The 26,415-nt window shown below is 38.5% G+C and overlaps 2 protein-coding genes across 2 annotated transcripts in view; one reads left to right on the top strand and one right to left on the bottom strand.

The window, feature by feature from the left end:
- Positions 1–20,335, top strand: part of LOC100261768 (isoamylase 1, chloroplastic) — a 91,822-nt gene extending 71,487 nt beyond the window's left edge. Inside the window, exons 15-18 of the mRNA XM_002265928.5 lie at positions 18,067–18,147; positions 18,243–18,325; positions 18,425–18,542; positions 19,884–20,335. Of these exons, the coding sequence (XP_002265964.3) occupies positions 18,067–18,147; positions 18,243–18,325; positions 18,425–18,542; positions 19,884–20,150 (549 nt within the window). The 3' untranslated portion in view covers positions 20,151–20,335. The remainder of the gene's footprint in view (positions 1–18,066; positions 18,148–18,242; positions 18,326–18,424; positions 18,543–19,883) is intronic.
- Positions 20,336–23,757: 3,422 nt separating this feature from the next.
- Positions 23,758–25,748, bottom strand: LOC100251539 (cytochrome P450 CYP73A100). Its single transcript, XM_002266001.4, has 2 exons — positions 24,820–25,748; positions 23,758–24,695 (listed from the first exon to the last, which is right to left on the bottom strand). Exons 1-2 carry the CDS (start codon positions 25,686–25,688, stop codon positions 23,960–23,962), a joined length of 1,605 nt encoding a protein of 534 aa, XP_002266037.1. The 5' UTR covers positions 25,689–25,748; the 3' UTR covers positions 23,758–23,959.
- Positions 25,749–26,415: the final 667 nt, after the last annotated feature.

Genomic DNA, 26,415 nt, shown 5'->3' with positions numbered 1-26,415 from the left:
AAACAATAGATGGGTCACCCTTGTTCCCCTATTGCCCACTAAGAATCTCTCAAAGATACCACATTGCTCTACTTTGAGCATCAATTTATTTCGCACATCTTCATAATGGTAAAGAGAAAAGGACAAAGCAAATCACATTGTCTTGAACCCCTTCAAGCCTGAACCCATCCTTTAGCACACGCTTTTATTAGCATTGCAAAACTTACAGATGATGAACAACCACAAATCTAAGATAGTCATATTTGTCTAGCACCTTTTCTTTCTAAAGCATAATCTAGAAACTCCCAATCCACATGATAATAAGCCATTAATCCACAGGATCTAGAAACTATTGGAGATTTTTTCAGATAATTGAGATTATCTAAATCAGTTGAAGAGGTTTGAATTAATTCAAATTATCCAAACAACTTTGGATATTTGAGTTCATTTGAATTATTTTAAATTTGTTTTATCCATAGAGTAGTTAGAGATTAATTCAAATTAATCTCCTAGTTTTTAGGATGTTTCTGGTTTCCTAAAATAAAGGACTTAGGTAGTACCTAAGTTTATAAATTAGTTTGTAATTTAGTTCAATAATAGATTAGAGCAGATGAGGAGATCATCTCAGCCATTTAATCTACTTGCAGGTCTTTGTTTAACGACGGGAGAGAGCGAGAGAGAGAGAGTGGGATGGAGAGGAGGGAGAAAATAGCTCGGCATCTCGCAGAAGAAGGAAGGAGAGCAGCTTCACAGTGGAGTCCAAGGCGTTCGACATCGTTGTAGATGAACGGAAAGGAAAACCCTAAGTTCTCATCGTGGAGAAGAAGGGAGGGATTTCGTCATGGGTCCGACTGGGACCGGAAAGCTTAGGGTTTTTCATAGAAGGCCTAACCCAATGCATCAAGGACGAGAAAGAAGTAAGATGGGGAAGGAAATGGAAGGAAAATGGGAGATTGTATTCCATGACGCGAGGGATAAACAGAGCGGGGGGGTTTATCCGGCTAGGGGTTATTGATCTGGAAAGGAAGAGTTTTTGCATCTTCATCTTGAGAGGCAGAGGGGACAAAAGGGGATGGGTGATTATGGCAGAGAAGCTTCATCAACTGGTAGGAGTTTTTGGTAGAAAATCAAATAACCAGGAAGCAAGGGCCGTGGGGAAGTCTGTCGTGGAAAGCTCATATGCGACAGTAGTGAAGAGACCAATTTAGGGAAATACAAACTCAATCGCAGTGAAGGTTAAAAGGGAGGAAACACTAGGAAATCTACAAAAATTGGAACATTGCGTTGTGGCGGGTTGGAAAGCCAGTACAGAGGGAGAAGAAGATCTCGAAAGTTTGGGAAGATTATGGGCAAAGTCTTGGGGTCTAAGAGGAAATTTAAGGTTGGCTAAGTTGGAAAAGGATAGATTCTTGTTGGAATTTGAAGATCTGGAAGAAGCAAAACGCATCGTATCCTCAGGGAATTGCTCGATGGGAGGATTCCAGGTAGGGCTGGAGCATTGGAACCCTAGGAATGGTTGCTGGGTAGAGGCGGATGTAGGAAATGAAGTCTGGGTGAGAATCGTTGGGCTTCCAATCTCGTTATGGAGTCCGATGATTTTGAAAAGAGTGGGGGAAGAATGCGGTGGTTTTGTTGCAGTTGATGACCAGACAAAGACGATGGGTGAGATCCAGTGGGCTAGAATCTTGGTCAATCGAGAGGAGACGTCAGGCCGAGTGTACTGGAAATCGAAGTGGAGGAGGATGTCTATGCTCTGTCACTGTGGTGGGAGTGTCGACCAGTGTTGAGGAAAAAGTTCAGCGAAGAGGCTGGACAAAAGAGCGACAAGGTTAAGGGTGATGTTGCTTCACGCTCGGAGCAGCACGTGGAGGAGGAGCGGGTAAGCGTGAGGTTTGAGACGCTGAACTTGTCAGATGAAGAGATGGGTGAGCAGGGGGGCGGGTCGGGCCGGGTGACGGTAAACTGAGCTCAAAACCCGACAATCCGGGATTGGGCCTCAACCGGTGAGTTATTGTCTGGGTCGTCTTCCTTAGGCCCAATCGTGGGCCCAAAAGAGGCGAGGAGGGTTGGTGGGTTTGGCCTGGCTAATGGATCTTTGGGCTTAAAACCGAAAGGAGTGGCAACTAGAGAGGATGGACCAAGAGTAGGCCCATCGTCAAGGAGGTGGGCTGTCATGCCTCAAGCAAAGGCCCAGTCACGTCAAAAGAACAAGCCTTAAGCAAAGGCCCAATTATTTCAATGGGCTGCCAAAAGCTGATTGAATTAGAAGGAAAGGTAAGGGCTAGCCCAGTCTCGCCAGCAGCCCAAGCCTCGAGCGATGACTCTCAGGAGAAGGGCTATATGTTGGAGCGCACCATTTCCAGAAATGGGAATTCCTCATAGATAGAGCCCTTTATCGCATGGGAGTCAGAGGAGCTAAGGAAGCAACAAACTTTTGCTAGTTATTCAGTGACAGATAGGGCGCTTGAAGAGGAAGCCTTGAGGTATGGGTCGGGGTTTTGTTCAAGGGGAGAAAGGGTTTTGGGGGCTTCTCATCTTAATCCTTTTCATTTTGATCGGGCTCCGAAGGGGGAGTTTTACGATCGTTCTGGGGATATAGAGGAGGAAATTCGGGTTGATAAAACAATGTGGTTAACAGTGTATGAGGGATACAATGAGAAGGTTAGTGGCTGCAGGGATTTGGGAGTAACCAAGAGAAGCAATGATAAAATCAGGGGGACAGAGGGGGCCTTTGGCACACCTGAAAGACAAGCTGTGAGAAATGAGCCTGAGGAAAAATGGGAGGAGAGTAGTTTGGAAAAATTCAGTCATTTCTTGGGATTCCCGACGGAGAGATTGAAGAAGGAAATTCTGAGTTTTTTGATTAAAATCAGAAAGAGATGGGAGAAGATACATAGTAAAGAGCTTCTAGAAAAGTCAAAGTTCGAAAGGGAGTTAAAGAGATTGGAGTGTTCTATAAATTATGAGGGGGGGAATAAGCAGAAAGGCTCGGTACAGGGCAAAGGGAGCTAAATTGTGGTTGTCCAATGAAGCTAAAAGTCATGAGCTGGAACGTGAGGGGAGCAAACGATAGCTCCAAAAGAAAAATTATTAAGGCTTTTATAAGAAACAAGAGGGTGGATTTACTTTGTATTCAGGAGACAAAAGTTCAATCTATGTCGGAGGGTATTGTGAGAAGTTTAGGCTCTGGGAGATTTTTAGATTGGAAAGCTCTAAATGCGGAAGGGGCTTCGGGAGGAATTCTAATTTGCTGGGACAAGAGGTCTTTGGACATTCTAGATTGGGAGGAGGGACATTTTACTTTATCTTACAGATTTAGGAATGTAGAAAATGGGGCTGTTTGGGTGTTCACGGGAGTTTATGGCATTTTCTCCAAAGTGGAAAGGGATGAACTATGGGAAGAGTTTGGGCCAATTAGAGGCCTTTGGGAAGACCCCTGGTGCCTAGGGGGGGATTTTAACATCACCTTGTTCCAAAGGGAAAGGAGCAATCAGAGGAGAATAAACTCAACGATGAGGAGATTTGCTGAGATTGTGGATGATCTAGGGCTGGTGGATCTTCCTTTACAGGGGGGAGAGTTCACCTGGAATGGGGGCCACAATAACCAAGTTTGGGCAAGATTGGACAGATTTCTTGTGTCCCCTAGCTGGTTAGACCAATTTAGTGGGGTTACTCAAAGTAGGTTGCCTTGGCCGATTTCAGATCACTTCCCAATCATTCTAGTGGGGGGTGGGATAAGACGAGGCCCAACTCCATTTAGATTCGAAAATATGTGGCTTAAGGTTGAGGGATTCAAAGACCTTATACATAGCTGGTGGTAGGGGATCGAAGTTAGGGGTAGCACTGGCTTTAAATTGTCTGCTAAGATGAAGGAAATCAAGCAGAAGTTGAAAGTTTGGAATAGAGAAATTTTTGGGAGGCTGGACTGCAACAAATCTTCAGCCCTGCAACAAGTGGATTTCTGGGACCGGATGGAAAGTGAGAGAAGCTTGACTATGGAGGAAACAAAGTTAAAAAAAGAAGCAAAAGAAAATTACAAAAAGTGGGTGCTTCTGGAGGAAACTCATTGGAGACAGCTTTAAAGGGAGATCTGGTTGAGGGAGGGGGATAGAAACATGGGTTTCTTCCATCGTATGGCAAGTGCTCATCGCAGAAACAATTCTTTGGACAGAATTAAGATCAATGGGGAATGGCTTTCAGAGGAGCAGGAGGTTAGGGAAGGAATTGCTAATGCTTTTCATCAGCTGCTTTCAGAAGATACGGGGTGGAAGGCGGACATTGGGAGGCTTCAGCTTGATCAAATCAATCAGCAAGAAGTGGAGAATCTTGAGAGTCTTTTTACAGAGGATGAAGTTCATACGGCTTTGATGGAGATGAATGGGGATAAAGCCCCTGGTCTGAATGGCTTTTTGGCAAAGTTGTTGGGACTTTGTTAAAGAGGAGATCCTAGAAATGTTCAAGGAATTCCACGAGCATAGCTCATTCCTCAAGAGCCTCAACAATACTTTTCTGGTTTTGATTCCCAAGAAAAGTGGGGCTGAGGACCTTGGAGATTTTAGATCTATTAGTCTTCTGGGGGGGCTTTATAAGTTATTGGCTAAAGTGCTAGCTATCAGGCTTAAGAAAGTGGTTGGAAAGGTGGTCTCCACTTCTCAGAATGCCTTTGTGATGGGAAGACAAATTCTTGACGCTTCTTTAATTGCAAATGAAGATAGACTTGTGGCAGAAACAAAACGAAAAGAAAAGGGTCTTATTTGCAAATTGGACATAGAAAAAGCTTACGACAGCATCAATTGGAAATTTTTGTTGAAGGTTTTGCGAAAGATGAGCTTTGGCTCTAAGTGGTTGGGGTGGATGTGGAGTTGCTTGTCTTCAACCAAATTCTCAGTTTTGGTTAATGGAGTGCCTGCTGGCTTCTTCCCTAACACTAAGGGCCTTAGACAAGGAGATCCCCTATCTCCTTATCTCTTTGTTAAGGGAATGGAAGTGCTGGATGTTCTTATTAGGAGAGCCGTGGAGGGGGGATTTTTATTAGGGTGCAATATTAGGGGTGACACCAGATCCTCTTTGAACATCTCCCACTTATTTTTTGTTGATGACACAATTGTGTTTTGTGAGGCTAGTAAGGAGCATCTAACTCACTTGAGTTGGATTTTATACTAGTTTGAAGCGGCTTCAGGTCTAAGGATTAACTTAGCCAAAAGTGAAATTATTCCAGTTGGAGAGGTGGAGAAGATTGAAGAGTTGGCTATTGAGTTAGGTTGCAGGGTGGGGTCCTTACCCTCTCAGTATTTGGGACTTCCTCTAGGGGCTCCTAAAAGAGCTCCTTATATGTGGGATGGGGTGGAAGAGAGAGTAAGGAGGAGACTTGCGCTTTGGAAACGACAATATATCTCCAAAGGGGGAAGAGTCACTTTAATAAAAAGTACTTTGGCTAGCATGCCAATCTATCAAATGTTTATTTTCAGAATGCCCAAGATTGTTGCTAGAAGGCTAGAGAAAGTGCAAAGGGACTTCCTATGGGGAAGGGGAAATTTGGAGGGAAAATTCATCTAGTTAATTGGGAGGTGGTTTGCACAGACAAGGAAAAGGGTGGGCTAGGCCTTAGGAAGCTAGCCATGTTGAACAAAGCCTTGCTTGGCAAGTGGATATGGAGGTATGCTTGTGACAAAGACAATCTTTGGAAACAAGTGATTACGGTAAAGTATGGGCAAGAGGGATGGAGGCCAAAGAAGACTAATGGGGCGGTTGGAGTAGGGGTTTGGAAGGAGATTTGGAAAGAATCAGATTGGTGTTGGGATACCATGATATTCCGAGCTGGGAAGGGCACCAAGATCAGATTTTGGACAGATGTTTGGTGTACTGATACAGCGCTGTCCCATTGCTTTCCTCATCTCTTCGTCATAGCGGTTCAAAGGAGTTCAACGGTTAAGGAAATGTGGGACCAAAATTCTGGTCAAGGAGGTTGGAACCTAAATTTCTTGAGGGACTTCAATGATTGGGAGCTAGATATGGTTGGGGACCTGCTCCATGTGCTGAGGGGTCATAGGCCTTCTTTGGAGGAAGACTCATTTATTTGGAGGCAAGGAAGAAATGGTCAGTTCAGGGTTAAGGAAGCTTATAGCTTGTTGACCAATCCTAATGATATCGGCTTCCTTCAAGAAGTATTTGGGTGGCTAGGGTGCCAACTAAAGTTGCCTTCTTTGCTTGGGAGGCGACATGGGAGAAGGTGCTTACCTTGGATAGACTCCAAAGAAGAGGGGTGCAACTTCCGAATTATTGTGTTTTGTGTGGGTGTGAAGAAGAAAATGTAAATCATATTCTTATACATTGTATAGTGGTTAGGGCTTTGTGGGATATTGTCCTTGGGTTAGTAGATGTTAAATGGGTCTTTCCAGAAACTATAAAGGAGGTCTTAATTAGCTGGAGGGGCTCCTTTGTGGGGAAGAAAAGGAAAAAGGTTTGGGAATTCATTCCGTTGTGTATTTTTTGGATGATATGGAATGAGAGGAATAGACTAGCTTTTAGGGGGGGGTGTTGAATATTCAGAAGTTAAAGAATTTTTTTGTTTGTAATTTTTGGAGTTGGGCCAAATTGTATTTAGGTGAGGAGGCTTTCTCTCTTATAGGCTTCCTGGAGTGGGTAGCATCCACTTAAGGGGAGGTGATTCTTTTTGTCTTTGTTTTTTGAGGCCCTAGCCGCCTTATATACCCCTTGTATGCTTTGTGGCTTTTTGCCTCTTTATTAATGCATTTCTTTTTACTTATCAAAAAAAATAAATAATAGATTAGAGCAGTGTTTGAGTTTTTCTTCCTACTGCCTGGAAACATGGTATCAGAGCAGGCTGTGTAATTGAAGAAAATACCATGGTAAAAACTGTCATGATAGGAACAAGCAAGGGTGACGACTCAAACGTGTCTTCAAAACCTTCTCAATTGACCTCTACAATTGTCCCCACTGCTATCGATCACTCATCCCTTCAAATAACTACTCACAAGCTTAATGGAAAAAATTTCCTTCAATGGTTAAGGGCTACTCAGATGGTTATTTGCGGACGCGGGAAGATAGGATATGTCCATGACACAATAAAGAAGCCAAAGAAGACTGATCCTACATTTCATATCTGGGATGCCAACAACTTAATCATTATAGCCTGGCTCGTGAACTCGATGGAAGAAAACATTGGTGAAAATTACATGTATTACTCAACTGCAAAGGAGCTTTGGGATACTGTGAATCGTGCTTTTTCAGACCTTGAAAACTTAGCTCAAATGTTCGAACTAAGAGACAAAGTTCGAAATCTGAGACAAGGTGATATGGATGTAATACAGTACTTCAATATTTTCAACAAATTATGTCAAGAAATAGGTATGTTTCATGATTGTGTGTGGAGTTTTGCTAAGGATAGTGAAAGATACAAGAAAATAGTGGATAAAGAACAAATATTTGATTTTATTGCTTAACTTAACAAGGAATTGGATGAGGTTTGGGGACTGGCTACTTGGAACAAAACCATTGCCCTCAATTGATGAGATTTTTGCAGAAGTGAAGAGAGAAGAGTATTGTAAGTGTGTCATGCTTGGAGAATAGGAACCACTGCCCACATCAGACAACTTGTGACATCCCACATCAGATAGGAGGGAAAGTTCCTAACACTATATCAATATGGACTCTTCGTAACCTTGTAGACGCGTTTTAAAGCTGTGAGGGCCCCTTTGGGTTCAAAGTGAACAATATCTACACGGTTGGGAGTGGGTCGTTACAAATGGTATCAGAGCCGATCCCTGACCTCGGTGTGGGGTTTGTTTGGCCTCATAAGGGTGTTTGTTTATTTGGCTCCGCAATCTCGTGGGACACAACGAGGACGTTGTGTTTGCATGGAGGGGTGTTTGTGACATCCCACATTGGATAGGGGGTAAAGTTCTTGGCACTATATAAGTATGGACTCCTCGTAACCCTGTAGACACATTTTAAAGTCGTGAGGACCCTTTTGGGTCCAAAGTGAATAATATTTACATGGTTGGGAGCAGGTTGTTACAAATGATACTACTTTGTCACGCCCCAAAACCCACTCCAAGGGCATGACGGTCATTTCACACCTCAAGCCCAAAGGTTCAAAGCGGAAACGACACAACATTCGTATTGTAATTGGAAATTTACCAATTACCAAATTCCTGTTTAGAGTAGTAAAATAAATAAATTCTATGATCCCCAATTCTCAACTTTAAAAACTAACACATCAACCAGAGTTGTTATTGTCCAAATAACTTCAAATTCAAATGATTTAAACAAGTATTAAATTTTAACATCTAAAAAATGTCCAAAATTAAGTTTGAACCAAAATCCTAACAAAGAAAAATTCCCTAGCCTAGCCATCACTCCTCACTCGAATTGAGAGTACCTGAAAAATTATCAACGAAGGGGCATGAACTTCAAGCTCAATAAGGAACATCAATATAGTTTCATAGATCAAACATTTTTAATCATGTTTTCAAATAGGGGATATAATATATACTTATTTTCATAAAAACTTTTGAATTCAAAATACTAATACATTCAAACTTTTCAACAAAACTTTTTTCGTATCCATTTCAAAACAATTTCTCATCAAAACTAAATCCAATGCATTCCAAATATCTTTAATCTGGTTATCAAATAACAAATGACGCTTAGTTAAGTGGGATTTTACAAATGAGTGGCTAGTTTCAAATTTGTTCCATTAAAGGTGAACAAAACGAAAGGTTAACAATTATAACCCGTTGACTAGGGCTATATAACATCAACTATTATAACTCGTTGACTAGGGTCATAGAAATGTCAATAATTATAATTTGTTGACTAGGGTCATAGAAATCAGAGTCAAACAATTTATTTCATTAATTCAAACTTGCAAAACAAAATATCATATCTCCAAAATTTTTATTTAGTCATAAACAAATAAAATGTTGAAACATATTTTTCATACAAAATTTATATTTGATCCATGTATAGAAATAAAAAAATAACATTTTTACACATTTCAAAATACAATATAAAAAGAAAATTATTTCCTTTTATAAAATCCGCATTAATATCCCTTACTTTGAAAAAGCACTCAAAATTTTGAAGTATTTATCTCTGAAAAATTTCCTCCTAACCTAACATAATATCATACACAATATTGATTATTGATTATTTATCTAAATATATAAATTTGAAAATCTTAAAAATATTTTATTTAGTATTAGGGATACTAATTAATTTCTCATACTAATATTATTACTACTCAATATTATTTTTCAACTTACTAAATAATAATAAATTAATTTAGTGAGTTTCCAAATTATTGTAAAATTCATTTTCTTTTCTAATCTTACCCTCACTATTTATTTCTTTATATACTTGAATTAAATTAAAACCTATACAGGAAATTATTATTATTATTAATATTTCATTTGTTAGCTTAAAACTAAATATTATAATTTTTATTAATTTTCAAATTCAATACATAACCAACCCATTACCCTCCTATCTTCATTATATGCACGAAGCCCTAAGAATAAAACAGTAAGCCTCATGTTTCTTCTCATTATTTATTATTATAATAATATATTTACATATACAATCTTTTCCGATGCCTAACTCAACACCTTGGCAACAAGCGTACTCCATTTTATTTTATTTTTCAAATCTAAAGCCTACACAAATGATTTATTTATTTATTTTCTAAATCTAAAATTTCTTTTCTTCCATTGATTCTTCATTGATTTTGTTTTCTATTTAATTGAAATTTTCTAAATTTTCCTATTTTCATCACAAATTAATCCACATTCATAAATTTCTAGTCTTTTGATTTAAAAATTAATTTAACAAACCCTAATTTAGATTGAGATCTTCCAAAGAATATCTAAAGTTTTTAAAACTAATTAACGAATATAAAATATTAATTTAAGGATTAAAATCTTACTTGAAAAATTGATCTTCAAACCCTAAACCTCCAAATCTTTAGCTCTATTATCTGATTTTTCTGATCTCTGTGTAAAAGGGTTTTCTAAATAAAGAAGATAGGAAAAATCTAATTTATATATAGGGATTTTAAATACGAAAAGACCTTTTTACCCTTATTAAATTACTTTAATTAATTAATAATTTGTAAATTATGATTTTACTCCTAAATTGGGTTTGAGGCATTACATCTTCCCCTCCTTAACAGAAGTTTAGTCCTCTAAACTTGACATACATGAGTCTTGAAATAAATGAAAATGTTTTTCTCTTATTTCTTCATCTACTTCTTAAGTGACCTCTCGAATACTAAGATTACTTCACTAGACCTTTATCAACCGGACAATAATAGAACATAGTATCTTTTCCATCTCGCACCGCATAGGCATAAAACCCTTAATAACCTTTCCCAAGCAAGGAACTAGCCCATAAAGCCAAGATCATACACAATGGTCTAACCACATGTTTTCCCTTAAAACTAAACTTATATTGGTCAGGAATATGGAAATCACCCTTTTACCAAAATAATTAATAGAGACATAGAAGGAAACTAACCAATCCATCTCCTAAATCACATCAAAATCCTAAAGGTCAAGAAGTACTAAGTTACGTAACATCTCCATATAACTAGTCATCATAAGACAAGCTCCAAACATTATATTATCCACAATAGAATGTCCCATAGGAATAGCAACAATCAAATCAAAGTTTTGGCTACCAACAAACATACCCAACAGACCAACAAAAGATATTGAAACAAAGAGTGTGTTGAGTTTAGGTCAATCAAGGCTCTAGCAATAAAGTGTAAATTCGAATAGTAGTTGTTGCCACATCAGAAGTGGCTTGAGCATCTTGATGAGTCATAGCAAACATCCGCCCTTGGACTCTAGGTTTCTGTTTATCCTCCTTATTCTCCTCCTTAGGCTTCCCAATTATAAACTTCTTATTCTTTGGACAATCTCGAATCATATGTCCATGCTTCCCACAACCAAAGCAAGCTCCATACTCTTTATAGCAAGGTTTACCCCAATGTTTCTTACTACAAATAGAACAAGTCACATCTAAATTTTGCAGTACTTCCCCTTTAATCTGACTCTCAGTTGAAACAAACCTTTTTGGTGCTTGGTTATCATGAGCACTATCACTCCTACTCCTCTTCCTTTGTTGCTCTCTGTACTGCTGAAACTCTTTATTATCTTTTTCCGCTATAAGGGCTCTATCTACAACCTTTGAATAGACACTAAGCTTCAAAATAGATATTTTGTTCTTCAGATAGGGTTTCAATTCATCCTGAAACTTTAATGCCTTTTCCTCCTCTGTAGCAATCAATTATGGAGCAAAACGTGACAACTCTGTAAATTTAGCTTCATACTGGGCCACCGTCATATCCCCCTGTTCCAAACGAACAAACTCTCCTATTTTTTGTCGTCTAACACTGTCGGGAAAGTATTTTTTGTAAAATGTCTCCTTAAACTGTCTCCAAACTATAGGTCCCTGATCCTCTAAAAGCCTTTTGGTCATCTGCCACCAATGATTTGCTTCTTTATCTAACATAAATGCTGCACAAGAGGCCTTTTGCTCCTTAGAGCAATCTATAACATCAAAGAATTTCTCTATCTTAAGAATCCAAGCTTCTACTTCTGTTGGATTTGAAGTACCAGAAAAGTAATGAGAACCTAACTTCTTAAAGTCATCAAATGAGCTACCCCTAGAAGATGAGGGTTGTCCAAGAGCTTGAGTCTCAATAGCTCTAGCTTGATGCTCAACCAAACCAGTTAAAGTCTCAAGATACCTATAAAGCCCTTCTGCATTCCTGGGAGGCAAACCCTCAAGTGGAGGAGGTACATCATTATTAGCCTGACTGTTTGGGAGGATGTTGGTCTTCTTGGTGGCATGTTGTCCTATAAAGCATTAGGTATAACTAAATTAGTCACTAGAAAACCAATTAGACAATTTAGATTCATAAGGAAGAATAGGAATTTATACAAGATGAAACTGAAACTTAAATTAATGCGTCACTCATCCATCCCCAAAGTAAACTAAAACATGTTCCCAACAATATCATAACCTAGTGCTCTGATACCACCTGTAACGACTCGCTCCCAACCGTGTAGATATTGTTTGCTTTGGACCCAAAGGGGCCCTCACGGCTTTAAAATGCGTCTACAAGGTTACGAGGAGTCCATACTTATATAGCGTCAGAAACTTTCCCCTTTATCCAATGTGGGATGTCACACAACTCAGCTCTAGCTGTTCGTGGTTCAAACTCGGCAAACAAAGGAGATTCCCATAGCAATTGGAGAGGAAATCGGCAATGGTGCGATCATTGTCAACGTCCCCATCATACCCGTGACACTTGTTGGAAAATACATGGAAAACCAACAAATTAGAAGGAGAAAGTCAACAAATCTGATTCAAAAGGTTATCAAACTGCAGCAATATCGAGCCCTAAGCCAAATGATAGCAAAGTTAGTGTTTCCCTTACTAAGGAACAAATGGAACAACTCTACAAATTGTTGAAACCAACATCATTATCAAATAATTCAAGTACATCACGATTAGCTCAAAAAGGTACATTTTCATTTGCTTTGAATGGTGTTACACAAAGACAACAATCATGGATTATTGATTTGGGTGCAACAAATCAAATGACAAGGTGTTCAAATTTGTTTTCAACTTATACATCCAATCTCAGAAATTTTAAGGTTAAAATTGCAGATGGTTCCCCATCAACGGTTGTAGGCATGGGTACATCAAGCTCAGGAATGTTAAGGTTTGTAGGGGATAAATGTATACCTAAATTTGGTTTAGACAAGTGACCATGCTGAAGGTTCACTAAATTCTCTACTCCTTTTGAAATATTCCTCTGTGAATAAACACGTAAGTCAGGCTGTAGATGCAAATCTCCCCTTGTCGTTGATGTTGAGGATTTGTTGTACAGTCATCATTGGCTTTGGATTGGAAGGCTCAAGTAAGCTGATTGGTGGACTGGAAGACTCAGGTAAGCTGACTTGTGGATTGGACAGTGAATTCAGTGGTGGTTCAGGTTGTGGTATCTGCGGCTTTAGAATTTTTGGAGTTTCTGGCCGATTTAAGGATTATGGTGATGCTGGTATACCTATGGATGGTGGAACAGAAGGCAGGGTAACATTCCAAAAATTTTCTTCACCTAAGTTCTCCCCCTAAAGGGAATTTTTGGTGTAAAAGGGCTGATTTTCAAAAAATGTAACATCCATAGAGATAATATTTTCTTTTTTTTGGATAATAACATCGATATCCCTTTTGAATGGCAGAATAACTGAGAAATACACACTTAAGTGCTCTAGGTTCCAATTTGCTACAGGTAGGGTCATGAATGTGGATAAATGAGGTACAACCGAATATTTTCAATGGAAGGGAGGTGAAGGTTTGTGTATGTGGGAAATAAGATTGAAATTTTTTTAAAGGTGTTTGGAATTCCAAAACTTGAGAAGGCATACGGTTTATCACATAACAGGCCGTAAGAACTGCATCCCCCCGAAAGGTTTTAGGTACATCGGTGGTGAACATTATGGAACAGGCTACTTCAAGAAGATGACGATTTTTCCGTTCAGAAATCCCATTTTGTTGAGGACTGCGACTATAAGAACTCTGGTGTATGATCCCGTTTTGTTACAAATATTTGCCCAAAATTGTATTAAAGTATTCACCTCCATTATCGATACAAAAAACTTGTATTTTTGAGTTAAACAGATTTTGGACCATTAGATGAAATTTTTTGAATGTTTGTTCAGTTTCTGATTTGTCACCACAATCCTTAAATCGACCAGAAATTCCCCCTTCTTGCAGGTATACCAACATCACAGCTTTCTGTTCCACCTTCCGCATGTATACCAGCATCACCGCAATCCTTAAATTGACCAGAAACTCCAAAAATTCCAAAGCTGCTGACACCACAACCTGACCCACCACCGAATTCACTGTCCAGTCCACAAATCAGCTTACTTGAGTCTTCCAGTCCACCAATCAACTTACTTGAGTCTTCTAGTCCACCCAAGCCAATGATGACCATGCACAACAAACCCTCAACATCAACGATAAGGGATGATTTGCACCTACAACCTGAGTTATGTTTATTCACGGAGGAATATTATAAAAGGAGTAAAGAATTCAGTGAACCTTCAGCATGGTCACTTGTCTAAACCGAATTCAAGTATACATTTATCCCCTACAAACCTTAATATTGATGAGCTTGATGTACCCATAGCATTGAGGAAAGGTGTGAGAACTTGCACTCAACACCCAATATCAAATTTTGTCTCATATGATCATTTATCAATTTCTCTTCGAGCTCTAGCAACTAATCTGGTAGGTGTTGATATTCCGAGAACAGTACAAGAAGCTTTGAAGGAACCAAAGTGGAAAAAGGTAGTTGAGGCAAAATACATGCTCTTGAAAAAAATGAAATATGGGATTTGGTGAAAAAGCCCGAAGGAAAAATTCCAGTAGGTTGCAAGTGGGTATTCACAGTAAAATACAATTCGGATGGATCGATTGAACGGTACAAAGCAAGGCTAGTTGCACAAGGATTCACTCAAACATATGGGGTAGACTATCAAGAGACATTTGCACCTATAGCTAAGTTAAACACCATCCGGGTCTTTCTTTCTCTAGCAACAAACAATGATTGGCAACTTCAACAATTAGATGTAAAGAATGCCTTCCTTAATGGTGATCTAGAGAAGGGGTATATATGGAATTGCCACCAGGTTTTGATGTGGCAAGGGAAGATGGAAAGGTTTGTAAACTGAAAAAATCTCTTTACTGACTGAAGCAATCGCCAAGAGCTTGGTTCAATCGATTTACTAAGACAATCAAACAAATAGGGTACGAACAACCTCAAATGGACCATACCTTGTTTTACAAACACGAAGATGGTAAGATCACTGTTCTCATTGTTTATGTTGATAATATTATACTTATAGGAGATGACAAACAGGAGATGGAAGATTTAAAGGAGAAATTGGAAAGGGAATTTGAGATAAAAGACCTTGGACCAATGAGGTACTTTCTCAGCATGGAAGTGGCTAGAAATCAGAAAGGTATATCTGTTTCTCAAAGGAAGTATACCTTGGATCTTTTAAAGGAAACTAGAATGATGGGGTGCAAACCGGTTGATACTCCAGTGGATCCAAATTTGAAATTGACAGAACTCCAAAACAGCAGCGTTTAGTGGGGAGGTTCATTTATCTCTCTCACACTAGACCTGATATTGCATTTGTAGTTAGCGTGGTAAGCCAATTCATGCATACACCATACAATGAACATATGGAGGCTATGTACCGAATTCTAAAATATCTCAAAGGGGCGGTTGGAAAAGGTCTACACTTTGCAAAAAATGAAGCAAGAACAATAGAAGCTTATACGGATGCTGAATGGGCAGGTTTGGTGAACGATAGGCGATCAACTTCTGGATATTGTACCTTTGTATGGGGAAACTTGGTAACTTGGAGGAGCAAAAAACAAAATGTCGTGGCTAGAAGCAACAAGGAAGCTGAGTTTAAAGTTGTTGCTCAAGGCATATGCGAGTTACTTTGGTTAAAACTGCTGTTGGAAGAGTTAAAAGTCACATCACATCAGCCAATGAAGATCTACTGCGATAATAAAGCTCCCATAAACATATATCATAACCCAGTTCATCACGACTGAATGAAGCGTGTTGAAGTAGATCGTCATTTCATCAAAGAGAAACTGGAAGAAGGAACCATTTGCATGACATACATTCCATCTGCACAGCAAGCAGCAGATCTACTAACAAAGGCCCTTGCAAGACCAATATTTGAGAAGTTATGAGACAAGCTGTACTCAATATTTTTATCCTAGCTTGAGGGGGAGTGTTGGAGATTTTTTTCAGATAATTGGGATTATCTAAATCAGTTGAAGAGTTTTGAATTAATTCAAATTGTCCAAACAACTTTGGATATTTGAGTTAATTTGAATTATTTAAAAAAATTTTTATCCATAGAGTAGTTAGAGATTAATTCAAATTAATCTCCTAGTTTTTAGGATGTTTCTAGTTTCCTAAAATAAAGGACTTAGGTAGTACCTAAGTCAATAAATTAGTTTGTAATTTAGTTCAATAATAGATTAGAGCAGTGTTTGAGTTTTTCTTCCTACTTCCTGGAAACAGAAACTCCCAATCCACATGATCAAAGTCACTCTTGCAAACAACCCTCTCCTCTTCCACACATCTTTTCCCATCTGCCACTAATACTGTATCCAAAATTTGTCTAACTTGAAAAAAAGGCTGCTTATGAAGGATGGATAGTTTTATGCAACACCTTACATAGTAATTGAGACAACAATTTAGCTATTATCTTGTAGAGGCTAGTCACTAAACTGATAGGTTTGAAATCAATAATCTATTAATGTAAATTTTTTTTAGGTACTAGAGCAATAAAAGTGGCATCAGTACTCTTATTTATGACTCCACTGTCATGAAATTCAACAAATACCTTCAGCAAGTTGTGTCCCAACACTCCTGATACAAAGCTAAAGTGACTGCATCCAGATCAGGGGCCTTCTCCTTGTTCATAAGAAAAATTGCTTCTCATGTTTTCTTTTCTGAAAAAGGGTGTTCCAACCACTAGCACTCTCCTCCAAGATGGGGGACCACTCTAAACCATCTATTCTCCATGAGTCCTCATTTGATCTACTATAACGTTTGCTAAAGAACTCAAGATCTCTAAAATTCTAGCTTGGTCACCTAACAATGCTCCATTCTCATCCACTAGAGATTTAATGAACTTCTTCTTTCTCCTCCCATTAGCTATTCTATTGAAGATATCGAAATTGCAGTCCCCCTTCTTGGCCCACTTTACTTGAGATACTTGCCTCCAATGAACCTCTTCCCTTAACAACAATTCTAGAAAGTCCATTTTTTTGGTAGCTCTTAAGGATGCTAATTCATTAGTGAGAGATCCCTCCCCCTCAAGAATCCACCATGGCAATATCCCTCATTATTGAATCCGTCTGCTCTCTTGTATCCCTACAAGTAGCCTTGTTCCAAATTTTCAATTCACTCTAATGCCTAGCAGTTTTTGCATGAACTTATGACCTTCCCAAAGTGAAATTTGTATCTCTCTCCACCATAGATTTATACTCTCTTTGAAATCTAGATGTCTCACCCACATATTTTTAAACCTAAAAGGAGCTGGTACCGATCTAAATGGATTGGTGACTAGACATATGGGGCAATGGTCTAAGATGGGAAGAGGTAAGGCTTCTTGAAGGCTCTATGGAAAACTAATGTCCTAATCTATACTCCCATTATATTTTTTAATATCCCAAAGTAACCCTCATAATTTTTCATATTTTCCAAAATTTTAAATTCCCATTCAAACAAAACACATCTTGTTTATTATGTTCCCTAAATGTGAAGCATGACACTTGAATTTATCCCTAAATTGTTGCATCATTAGGTTATGGGACAAACATCAAACTTGCACCTACTTTCTTTATCTTTTGCAATAGATCTTAGTTCTCTAAGCCTTGCATCAAATTTATTATATTCTTTTCCAACAAATTTTTAGAAAAGCTACTAAAAATGCTTTGAATGTGAATTGTCAGAAAGCTTGCATAGGTGAGGAGAAAAAGAAAGCAAGAACTGCTGCTATGTTTAGCCCCTTGTGAAAGCTTGAAATTTTATATAAATTTAATTTTCTCAAAATTTGTGTAGCTTTTAGAATAAAAAATATAATCACTGCAGTAATGTTATTGCTTGATCTCATTTAAATCTCCATTTTTTACTTAAGTGGACCTTGCACTTTAAGTAGTAGTTTCTTGAGGATCTATCTTTCCACACTTTTTGCATGAGTGATACATAAGGACAATGTATTTGAAACTGAATTGGACATTGGTTCTTATAATTATTTGTAATTTTAATAATATATAATTTATATATTTATGATGTCATGCAGACATCATAGTTTGACCATAGTTCAACAATGGTCTGATCAGTGAACTGTGTCCTAGTAATTTTTCTAGTTCAATTACTGGTTTGATTCTAAAAATATTGCATACTGATCAGTATCCTCTTGGCTGCTGACTGAATCTTTTCTTGGCCAGGGTGTCCCTATGATCTACATGGGTGATGAATATGGTCACACAAAAGGGGGGAACAACAATACGTATTGCCAGGATAACTATGTGAATCCTCTACTCCCTGATGATCTTCTTGTTTACTAACATGAATGGAGAGCCATTTATCAATTATGTTAACTAACTACTGGCTATGGCTACAGATGAACTACTTCCGATGGGATAAGAAAGAAGAGTCATTATCTGATTTCTTCAGATTTTGCTGCCTTATGTCCAAATTCCGCCAGTAGGGCCTTCCTTCTTATTAGTTCCTTGCTTTACTTATTGTTTTGTTGTCACCCTATGCGATTCCTTAGTTTTATTTTATTTGAATTACAATTTTCAGAGAATGCGAGTCACTTGGCTTAAATGACTTCCCAACAGCAGAGAGGCTGCAGTGGCATGGGCGCACCCCTGGGATGCCAGACTGGTCTAAAACAAGCCGTTTTGTGGCATTTACAATGGTACTATACCATATTGCATTCTCTGATGCATATTCATGCATGATTGGTTTTGTTCTCTGGAAAATTAAAATGGTAATTTAAAGATTTATTATCAAGTATTCTGAATACCAAACATAGGGAGGCAGAAGGTTCTAAAGACATTCTCAAACTGGTAAGAGGACCGTAACCATAATTTCTTAAAACCCTTCCTAGAGCTTGCTAGAAAAGGTCAAAAACATTGTAGAAGCTTTTTGATTGTGAAGTCCTCCAGAGAGTGAATTTACTGAGGTTGGGTGTAGGTCTTTAGAATAACGTGGAAAGCTCTGGAATACTATCATTGTGTGGGACTCGCTAAAGTCATGTACAAACTAGGAGTATCTAAAATAATCCAAGAACTGTGGATGCTATACAGAATTTAACAATTATAGGAAAGTCAGAGATTTTCAGTAACCTCAAGGATTTCAGAATTTTCCCAAGTAGCCTGTAAATAGATGAAAGATGAAGGTCTGACAAAATGTAGCAAGGTTCTGAAGAGTCTTGAGCAACCTTAGAGATTCTAGAAATTTTAAAGGAGGCCTATGAAAGGTGAATGGCCCATTTGGCCAAGCAACCTGGAGTTGAGAACTCACTTAACAATGTCAAGCAGAATTGAGTTGAACAAGTGCTTAAAAGAAGCTAAGTCCATAACACTAGGTACGTATGTATTATAGGAAATATGTTTTTATTTCTGTCAGAAGCAATACTAATGTAAAAGTAACTTTCTTAGAATCCCCAACTTGTTTTGTGTTTCTCTAGTGTAAACTTGTCTGATCATGGTTACAAGGTGGAAATGGGATATTTTCAGTATTTTGCTCATTGGGAAATAGGCTGAGACTTATCATGAGCAGTTCTCAGGAGATAATGACACATCTAAATGGTCAAAAAAATGATTTAAAAAGACTTCTCTTTGGTTAGTGTAAGAGTTATTAGGGAAAATTCTTTATTTTCCATGTAAGTTTATGTTGGGATGTTTTCAAAAAAAAAATTAGAGAAGATGTGGCAAGAGAGGTTTGGTAGACTTAATGCTTAAAATCATTTGTTTTTATTTAAAAAAGAATACCACTACCTAAGCATAACTTTCGGATTTGAAAATAGCTGAGTCTTTTTGGAGATTCAACTTTCAAGCAATTGCTAAGATTGACACTAGGATGGACAACCTTAGCTGAAGTCATTTTCCATAGGAGGAGACCATCTCGCCTTAGAGTTTCCATAGGTCTGTCCTCCAAAATCCAGTATCTACCCAGCTGAATCATTGTGTCATGTGCTTCATTCTTTTGCTTTGCCTTTTGTCCAATCTTTGCTTGATATGAGCTTCAAATGCAGGTTGATTCAGTGAAGGGAGAAATATATGTTGCCTTCAACACTAGTCATCTGCCGATCATCATTACACTACCAGAACGGCCTGGTTACCGATGGCAGCCCCTGGTGGACACCAGCAAACCTGCACCATTCGACTTCCTCTCAAACGATGTACCAGAGAGAGACACGGCGGTTAAACAGTATTCACAGTTTACTGAGGCAAACCTGTACCCCATGCTTAGCTATTCTTCCATAATCCTATTACTCTGTCCTGTTGATGAGAACGCATAGTCCAAGGCATGTGAGCTGAAGCAGATGATCAAGCGATGAGATGGATAATGTGACTGTCAATAGAAGTTGAAGCATGAGACAAAAATGAAACTAGAAATGTATTGTATATGCATCTTCATTATATATATGACTTCTCTCCTCAAAACGTGATGGCAATGCAATAAACCTGTTTATTTGCGCACAAACATCAGGAGTCATAGTTTCAAGTCTCGAGCACAAATACCAGAAGGGATCCGAAATTTTGTTGATTTCAAAACTGAAACAGAATGAAAGAAAGTCATCAATGAGTTGCATCATAATGAAACATTAAAACATGTTTGGGTTGGATGTGGATATGAATAGACTTGCGAGAATGTCCAAAGATCGTTCATTGGAGCATTTCGATTTGCTTGGATCTTACGAGGAATTTCCATCATGGACCTACCTTCAACATCCAATGTATATAAAGGTCTTACTTCTTAGTGAGCCACTTGAGTAGAATGTACTTTGCAATGGAGAGCTGACCAATGAGCTCAGCTTTCTTTAGAAAAAGAGCCCTAGGCCCATGCCATCCCTTTCTCTCCTTTTCTTCCTCAATTGCAAGTCCCATTTGGGAATTGAGGGTTCAATTCAAAAACAACAATTGTAAATTGCAATTTCAGCTTAAAAATAAAGTTTTAGTTGATAATTGAGGCTTTAACTTAGATTTTGAAATAAAAATATAGGTTTTTTTATGATATGACTCTTAAGTGGTAATAAAATGGTTAATTTGAATATAAGTTTTGGAAAGAAGCTAAACTTTATATATATATATATTTCTATAAAATAGTTATTTTGCCTTAGAATGTGTTTTTTGAAGAGACATTTTTAGTATAAATTTAATTTTGTGGAATCTTCAAAAGACACATTTAATATAAATTTAATTTTTTAATGTGTTTGATTGATAAAAAAAAATGGTGAAAAATGTCTCTTAAAAAAATACCTTAAGTATAAATTTATTTTTTTTGAATTGTGGAAAGTGTCTCTTTAAAGACACCTTTAGTTTAAATTCATTTTTTTATAACGAATTTTATTGATATAAAAATTGTAAAAAGTGTAAGGAAATGCCTTCTAATATGGTATAAAGTAAAATAAATTTGTCAATATTTTTACAATTATCATTTTTAAAGATGTTTTTTTTTTAAAAGTTGCTGTAGAATTAAAGAAAAAAACCCTGGAATGGCAATGAATTCATTTAATCGGGGTGGAGATATGGGATGAGGGTTGCCCACTCCATTGACATCCATGATCTCCAATGATAGGATTTATTAAGAGAGCAACCACTATTTGGCCTCCTGTATATTTGTACATATACACATTTGGCCTCCTCTATATTTGTATATATACACATTTGGCCTCCTGCTATTTGAAATGACAATTTTCTTCTTGTTTCCTGTTCATCGCGTAACCTTCTGTTTATTAGTGAAAAATAAAAATAAAAATAAACTATTTTTTTATTGGTAAAAGAGGGGGAAATTGTCTATATAAGTATTTGGGCTGGCTAGTACCACAAGGGCAATTGCAAGCCAGACCAGGAACTTGAAGCTAATGAGGCCTACTTTCTTGGGCCCATTAAATCGTGCTCGGTACAGGTCTAAGCTTGGTTTGGACCAGACAGGCCATTGTGGTGGCTTATTTTCATATAGACATATGTCTGTATCTGTGGATCCTGAGCAGTTTCCAATCAGGTACATTCAATGACCTGGATCATCACCAAGTAGCAACTCTTGCAAGTTGTTTGGTTCCAGGAGACAAATCAACTGAGCAGATACATTTGAGGACAGAACTTTCTAAACCATTACAACGACTTCAAGATAGTGCAAGGTGTGTTATTTAAGCGCGTTGATCATGATTTTACGAAGTAGTTTTAATCCTTTTAAATATTAAAAATGGTAAAAATACTTCTTAAAATCACTATCAAACACACTTTTAATTTCTTACTTATTGTTCTTCAATTTTCCCATGAAAAAGAGTTAAAAGCAACTTACTCTAACACTCTTAATTTCTTACTCATTGTTCTTCAATTTACCATGAAAAACAGTTAAAAGCAACTACCTCTAAAAATGATCACAGATACAACATGAATGCAAATTGGAAGTGAATGTGGTTGAGTTTGTGGAATCAACAGTGGGGCCATACTTGATGGATGTGATCTACTGTTGGTCAAAGGTAGGTATACAAAAATGATCAGTAAAGGGTATGCCATCTTTGGAGGTGGACTAACTCCCTTATTCTATGAGTTTGTCTAGCTGTCCTGCTTAGGGTGATTGAAAATGGTTTAGTCAGTAGGATTTCTTGGTTGTTTTTAGAGTTGTCATTTTTCTTATTTCTCTTTTCTTTCCTTTTTTTCCCAGTTAGTCTTTGCATTCAATCATTTTCCTTCTGTTTCTTGCCCAGGGTGGCGGAGGTTATACAAATGACTGATATCTTCGAGGGTAGTATCATTAGAAGTGCTAGAAGGCTTGATGAGTTTTTGAACCAGGTATGTTGATTGAATCTTCAGAAGTTCCATTCTCTTCGCCTTGTGAATGATGGCAGTGTACGTAAGACTGTCTTTTGATGATTGTACTCGCCTCCAAAAAAAGAATAAAAAAAAAAAGGGAGCAAAAAAGAACAGAAAATTCTTTATCAAATCCATGGTTATGAGTACCAGAGCTGTCACAGTTCTGATGCATTCCCAGTTATCTGTGAAGTGTGAAAACTAGTGCTTACAATGTAAAATAGAATGCCCTATTGTCAATGCAGCGCATTGCAGAATGATAGGTCGCAGTTTCTTCAGACTGCTCACTGAAACATTAAGTGGTCCTATTGTCAATGCCGCATTGCAGAATGCCCAGTATTTCACTTTGACTGACTCTGTTAAGTTAGTTCTTCCTTGAACAGGCCAACTGAACATAGTTGTTAATTTCATCAGCGGCTTCTTACCTATGTTTCTTGATGAACTGAGCTTACATAGAGCTTGTGAACTTGTGCTTGAATGGTGATAGCTTGAAAATTGAAGACAGTGCACTAATCCAATGTTTTGGATTTTTGATTTCCTGGGCCTTGTTCAGTTGCGAGGTGCTGCTAATGCTGTGGGAGAAGTAAATTTGGAGAATAAGTTTGCAGCTGCCAGTGAAGGCCTTGGTCGGGGTATTATGTTTCTGCGAATTCCATGTATCTATAAGATGTCTTTCTAGGGGGTTGTGGTTGCGGGGTGCACTCCAGGGCAAGAAGTTTCCTTTGGCATTAGGAAATGCTGAGTTGCCATCTGAGATACCATGAACCGACATAAATGGTTCCATTTTCCTTTCCTTTTCAAATGCATTTAGTTTCCCTTTTTACAGCATTGCTGTTGTAGATTTTCTTGTTTGACCCATTTTACCCATATTGTATACATGCAAAATTTAGGAAACATTGGAAAGGAACACAACACGTAACAGAAAAATTTCTACCTTCAGGTTTTCTTTGGATTTTTCTGTTTAATAGTAACACTATTTCTTTGTCTCTTTCATGAATGGTGAGGGTGACCCTTCGTGGGGCCTCTTGCTTAGGAACTCAGAAGTAGTGCGTTCTACCTGGTCCATGGAAGTTCCAAGCATCCATAGAATTTTCTTTTCCTTTCCCTTTTATGGTTTCTGAAACAGTACACAAGGTTATTTTATTCATTTCACTCCGTAAGAATGGCACCCATCCTTTACACAAGGTACAACATCATGACTTTTAGGCAACAAATGGAGAAAAAAAGAAATCAAAAAGTATAACTGAACTTGAAACATAAACAAAATTATTAACATAAGTTTTTGACTAAACTATGCGGCGATTGGAGTGAAAGCGACTGTAGAATGGTTGGCGATGTGCAGGCTAAATTGGCCTCCTTTTTCGGACACGTCAATCTTCTCCACCCCGATTGGAGGCCTCATTTCAAAGTTCATGACCAATTTGGCGATCACAAGTGCTAGGATGGGAAGGGCGAGTATGATCCCTGGACAACTCCTCCTACCCACCCCAAATGGCAAGAAGCGAAAATCAACCTTCCCACCTGCAACAGCGTCTGTGCCAGACTCCTCTTCCAGGAAGCGCTCTGGGCGGAACTCCTCAGGATTCTTCCACCAACTGGGGTTGTTGGCCAGCCACCAGGCATTAACCACCACCTTGGACTCTTTAGGGATGGTATAACCACCAAGCTTAGCTTCTTCAAGGTTCATATGAGGTACGAGGAGGGGAATTGGTGCGTGTAACCTGAGGGTCTCCTTCACTGTGGCCTGTAGGTATGGAAGTTGGTGGAGGTTGGATTCAGTGACTGCATCCCCCTGGAGGATGGTGGTGATTTCATCCCGAATTTTGCATTGGACATGTGGATGGTTAACCAGTTCAGCAATGGCCCATTCCATGGACCACAGAGTGGTCTCTATAGCTGCAACATTTATGTTCTCCACAATGTAAAGCACATTTGCTTCACTGATTTCTCCCTTGAGTTGAGCATCTATTATGTGATCAATGGCACACCTGATCTTGTGCTTCTCTCCATTAGCAGCCATTATTTCCCTATATATACAGAAGAACCGAGTTAGAGTCAAAAACTCCTGAATTTCAGAGCCTGTACATTCAACATGCATGTCGATTGAAAAACAAACAGTTGAAAAACCAATGCGTTGCATGCATGATTTACCTTCTTTTCTCAACAAAGTAGTTGTTGAAAAATGCAAGCCTTCTGCTCTGCAGCTCCCTGCACTTGTTCAAGTAACCTCTCAAAAATGGCCTAAGGAAAGGAATGAAGTCTCCATAGTTGTAATCAAAACTCTGAGCCAACCGGCTTCTTTCAGAGTTAAACCGCGTTGCCTGTATGAACAGCGGATCCTCTTGAGACTCAAACTTGGAATCGAACATCATCCGGTACATGATATTGTACAGCATCAACTGCAGACGCTTCCTGATAACCAGGCCTTCACTCTTCACACTCTCCTTGTTCCTCAGGTCATCAACCACTAGCTCCATTTCCTCCTCCCACATTTCACTGTAGTGGTGCACCACCTTGTTAGTGAAGAATGGAAGTGTCATAATCCGACGCATTTTCCGCCAGTGGTCGCCGTAGACGGTGAACACCATGTCCTGCCCGTTCCCCGTGAAAATATCAAACACCACATTCCGCGGCCGGGATCCAAACTCCACACCTTGTGTGTGCAGCACCTGGCTAGCCAACTCAGGATCCGACACCACTGCCAAGTTTTTTGACCCAAGTTTTAGTAGGAAAACCGGACCATACTTTTGTGCCATGGAGGCCAATAGCTGGTGGTTCAGGTCATTCCCAACTTGGAGCCAATTGCCAAATAGTGGTATGGAGAGAGGCCCTGGAGGGAGGGAGGCGGAGCGCTTGGAAATTGAGTAGAAAAGGTATAGAATTAGAGGAGCCAAAGGGAGAAAACTAGCTATAAGGGGGGGAGAAATGGACAAGTAGGAGGCCAACAACCTAGTGGATGAGAGGAGAATGATTGTGAGAAGAGTACTGAAAAATACGGGCTTATTGAGAAGATGGGCCATGGTTTTTTCTTCACCTTCTCCTTTTGTGTGTATGGAATCTATGGAATCTATGGATTGAGTTCAGAGGAGGGGATGGAGCTATATATATATATATACATGGAGAGGCGACTCTTGGCGGGTTGGTAGAGTTGGTGGTGCAGTGGTTTTGAGAAAATCTATGGGCTCTCTTGGAATCAGGGTAGGAGGATGAATTATTAATCCCCTGTTCAAGTCAAAAAAATGGGGCGCTTAATTGGTAGGTGGAGTGCCTCTTCCTTAAACCAATTTGCTAACTGCTCAATCATCTCAGTTTTTTCCCATTTTATAATGATTGAAATTTGAAAAGAAAGACAAAACTTCGCGTTTCCTTGCAAATCGTTTTGCAGACGATTCCTAACCAATACAACAGTCCCATATTGATTACAACAAGAAGTTTGCAGACGGGGTTTCGGATGCCCTATATATCCTGGCTATGTCAACGAAATAAAATAATTGCTATGCCTCTTCCGCCATTAAGTCTTTGCTTGCATCAGCATAAATAGACTGATCATGTTTTTGAATGTAAACAAGGCTGAGATAAATATGGGCACATTTATTTGACTAATCAATTTCTTATATTTTATGAATGCTTTGGAATAAAATTGAAATATGCGAAAATAATGGGTATAACTAATATAATCAAAATTCGATTATTGAATTAGAAAAATTATTCCACGGTTTGGTAATGGGATTAAAACTTAAATCATGA

Source organism: Vitis vinifera, chromosome 11, assembly GCF_030704535.1.
Source record: "Vitis vinifera cultivar Pinot Noir 40024 chromosome 11, ASM3070453v1".
Taxonomy (NCBI): domain Eukaryota; kingdom Viridiplantae; phylum Streptophyta; class Magnoliopsida; order Vitales; family Vitaceae; genus Vitis; species Vitis vinifera.
Note: the sequence above shows the minus strand (reverse complement) of the source record. Positions and strands in the feature narration are given on the sequence as shown.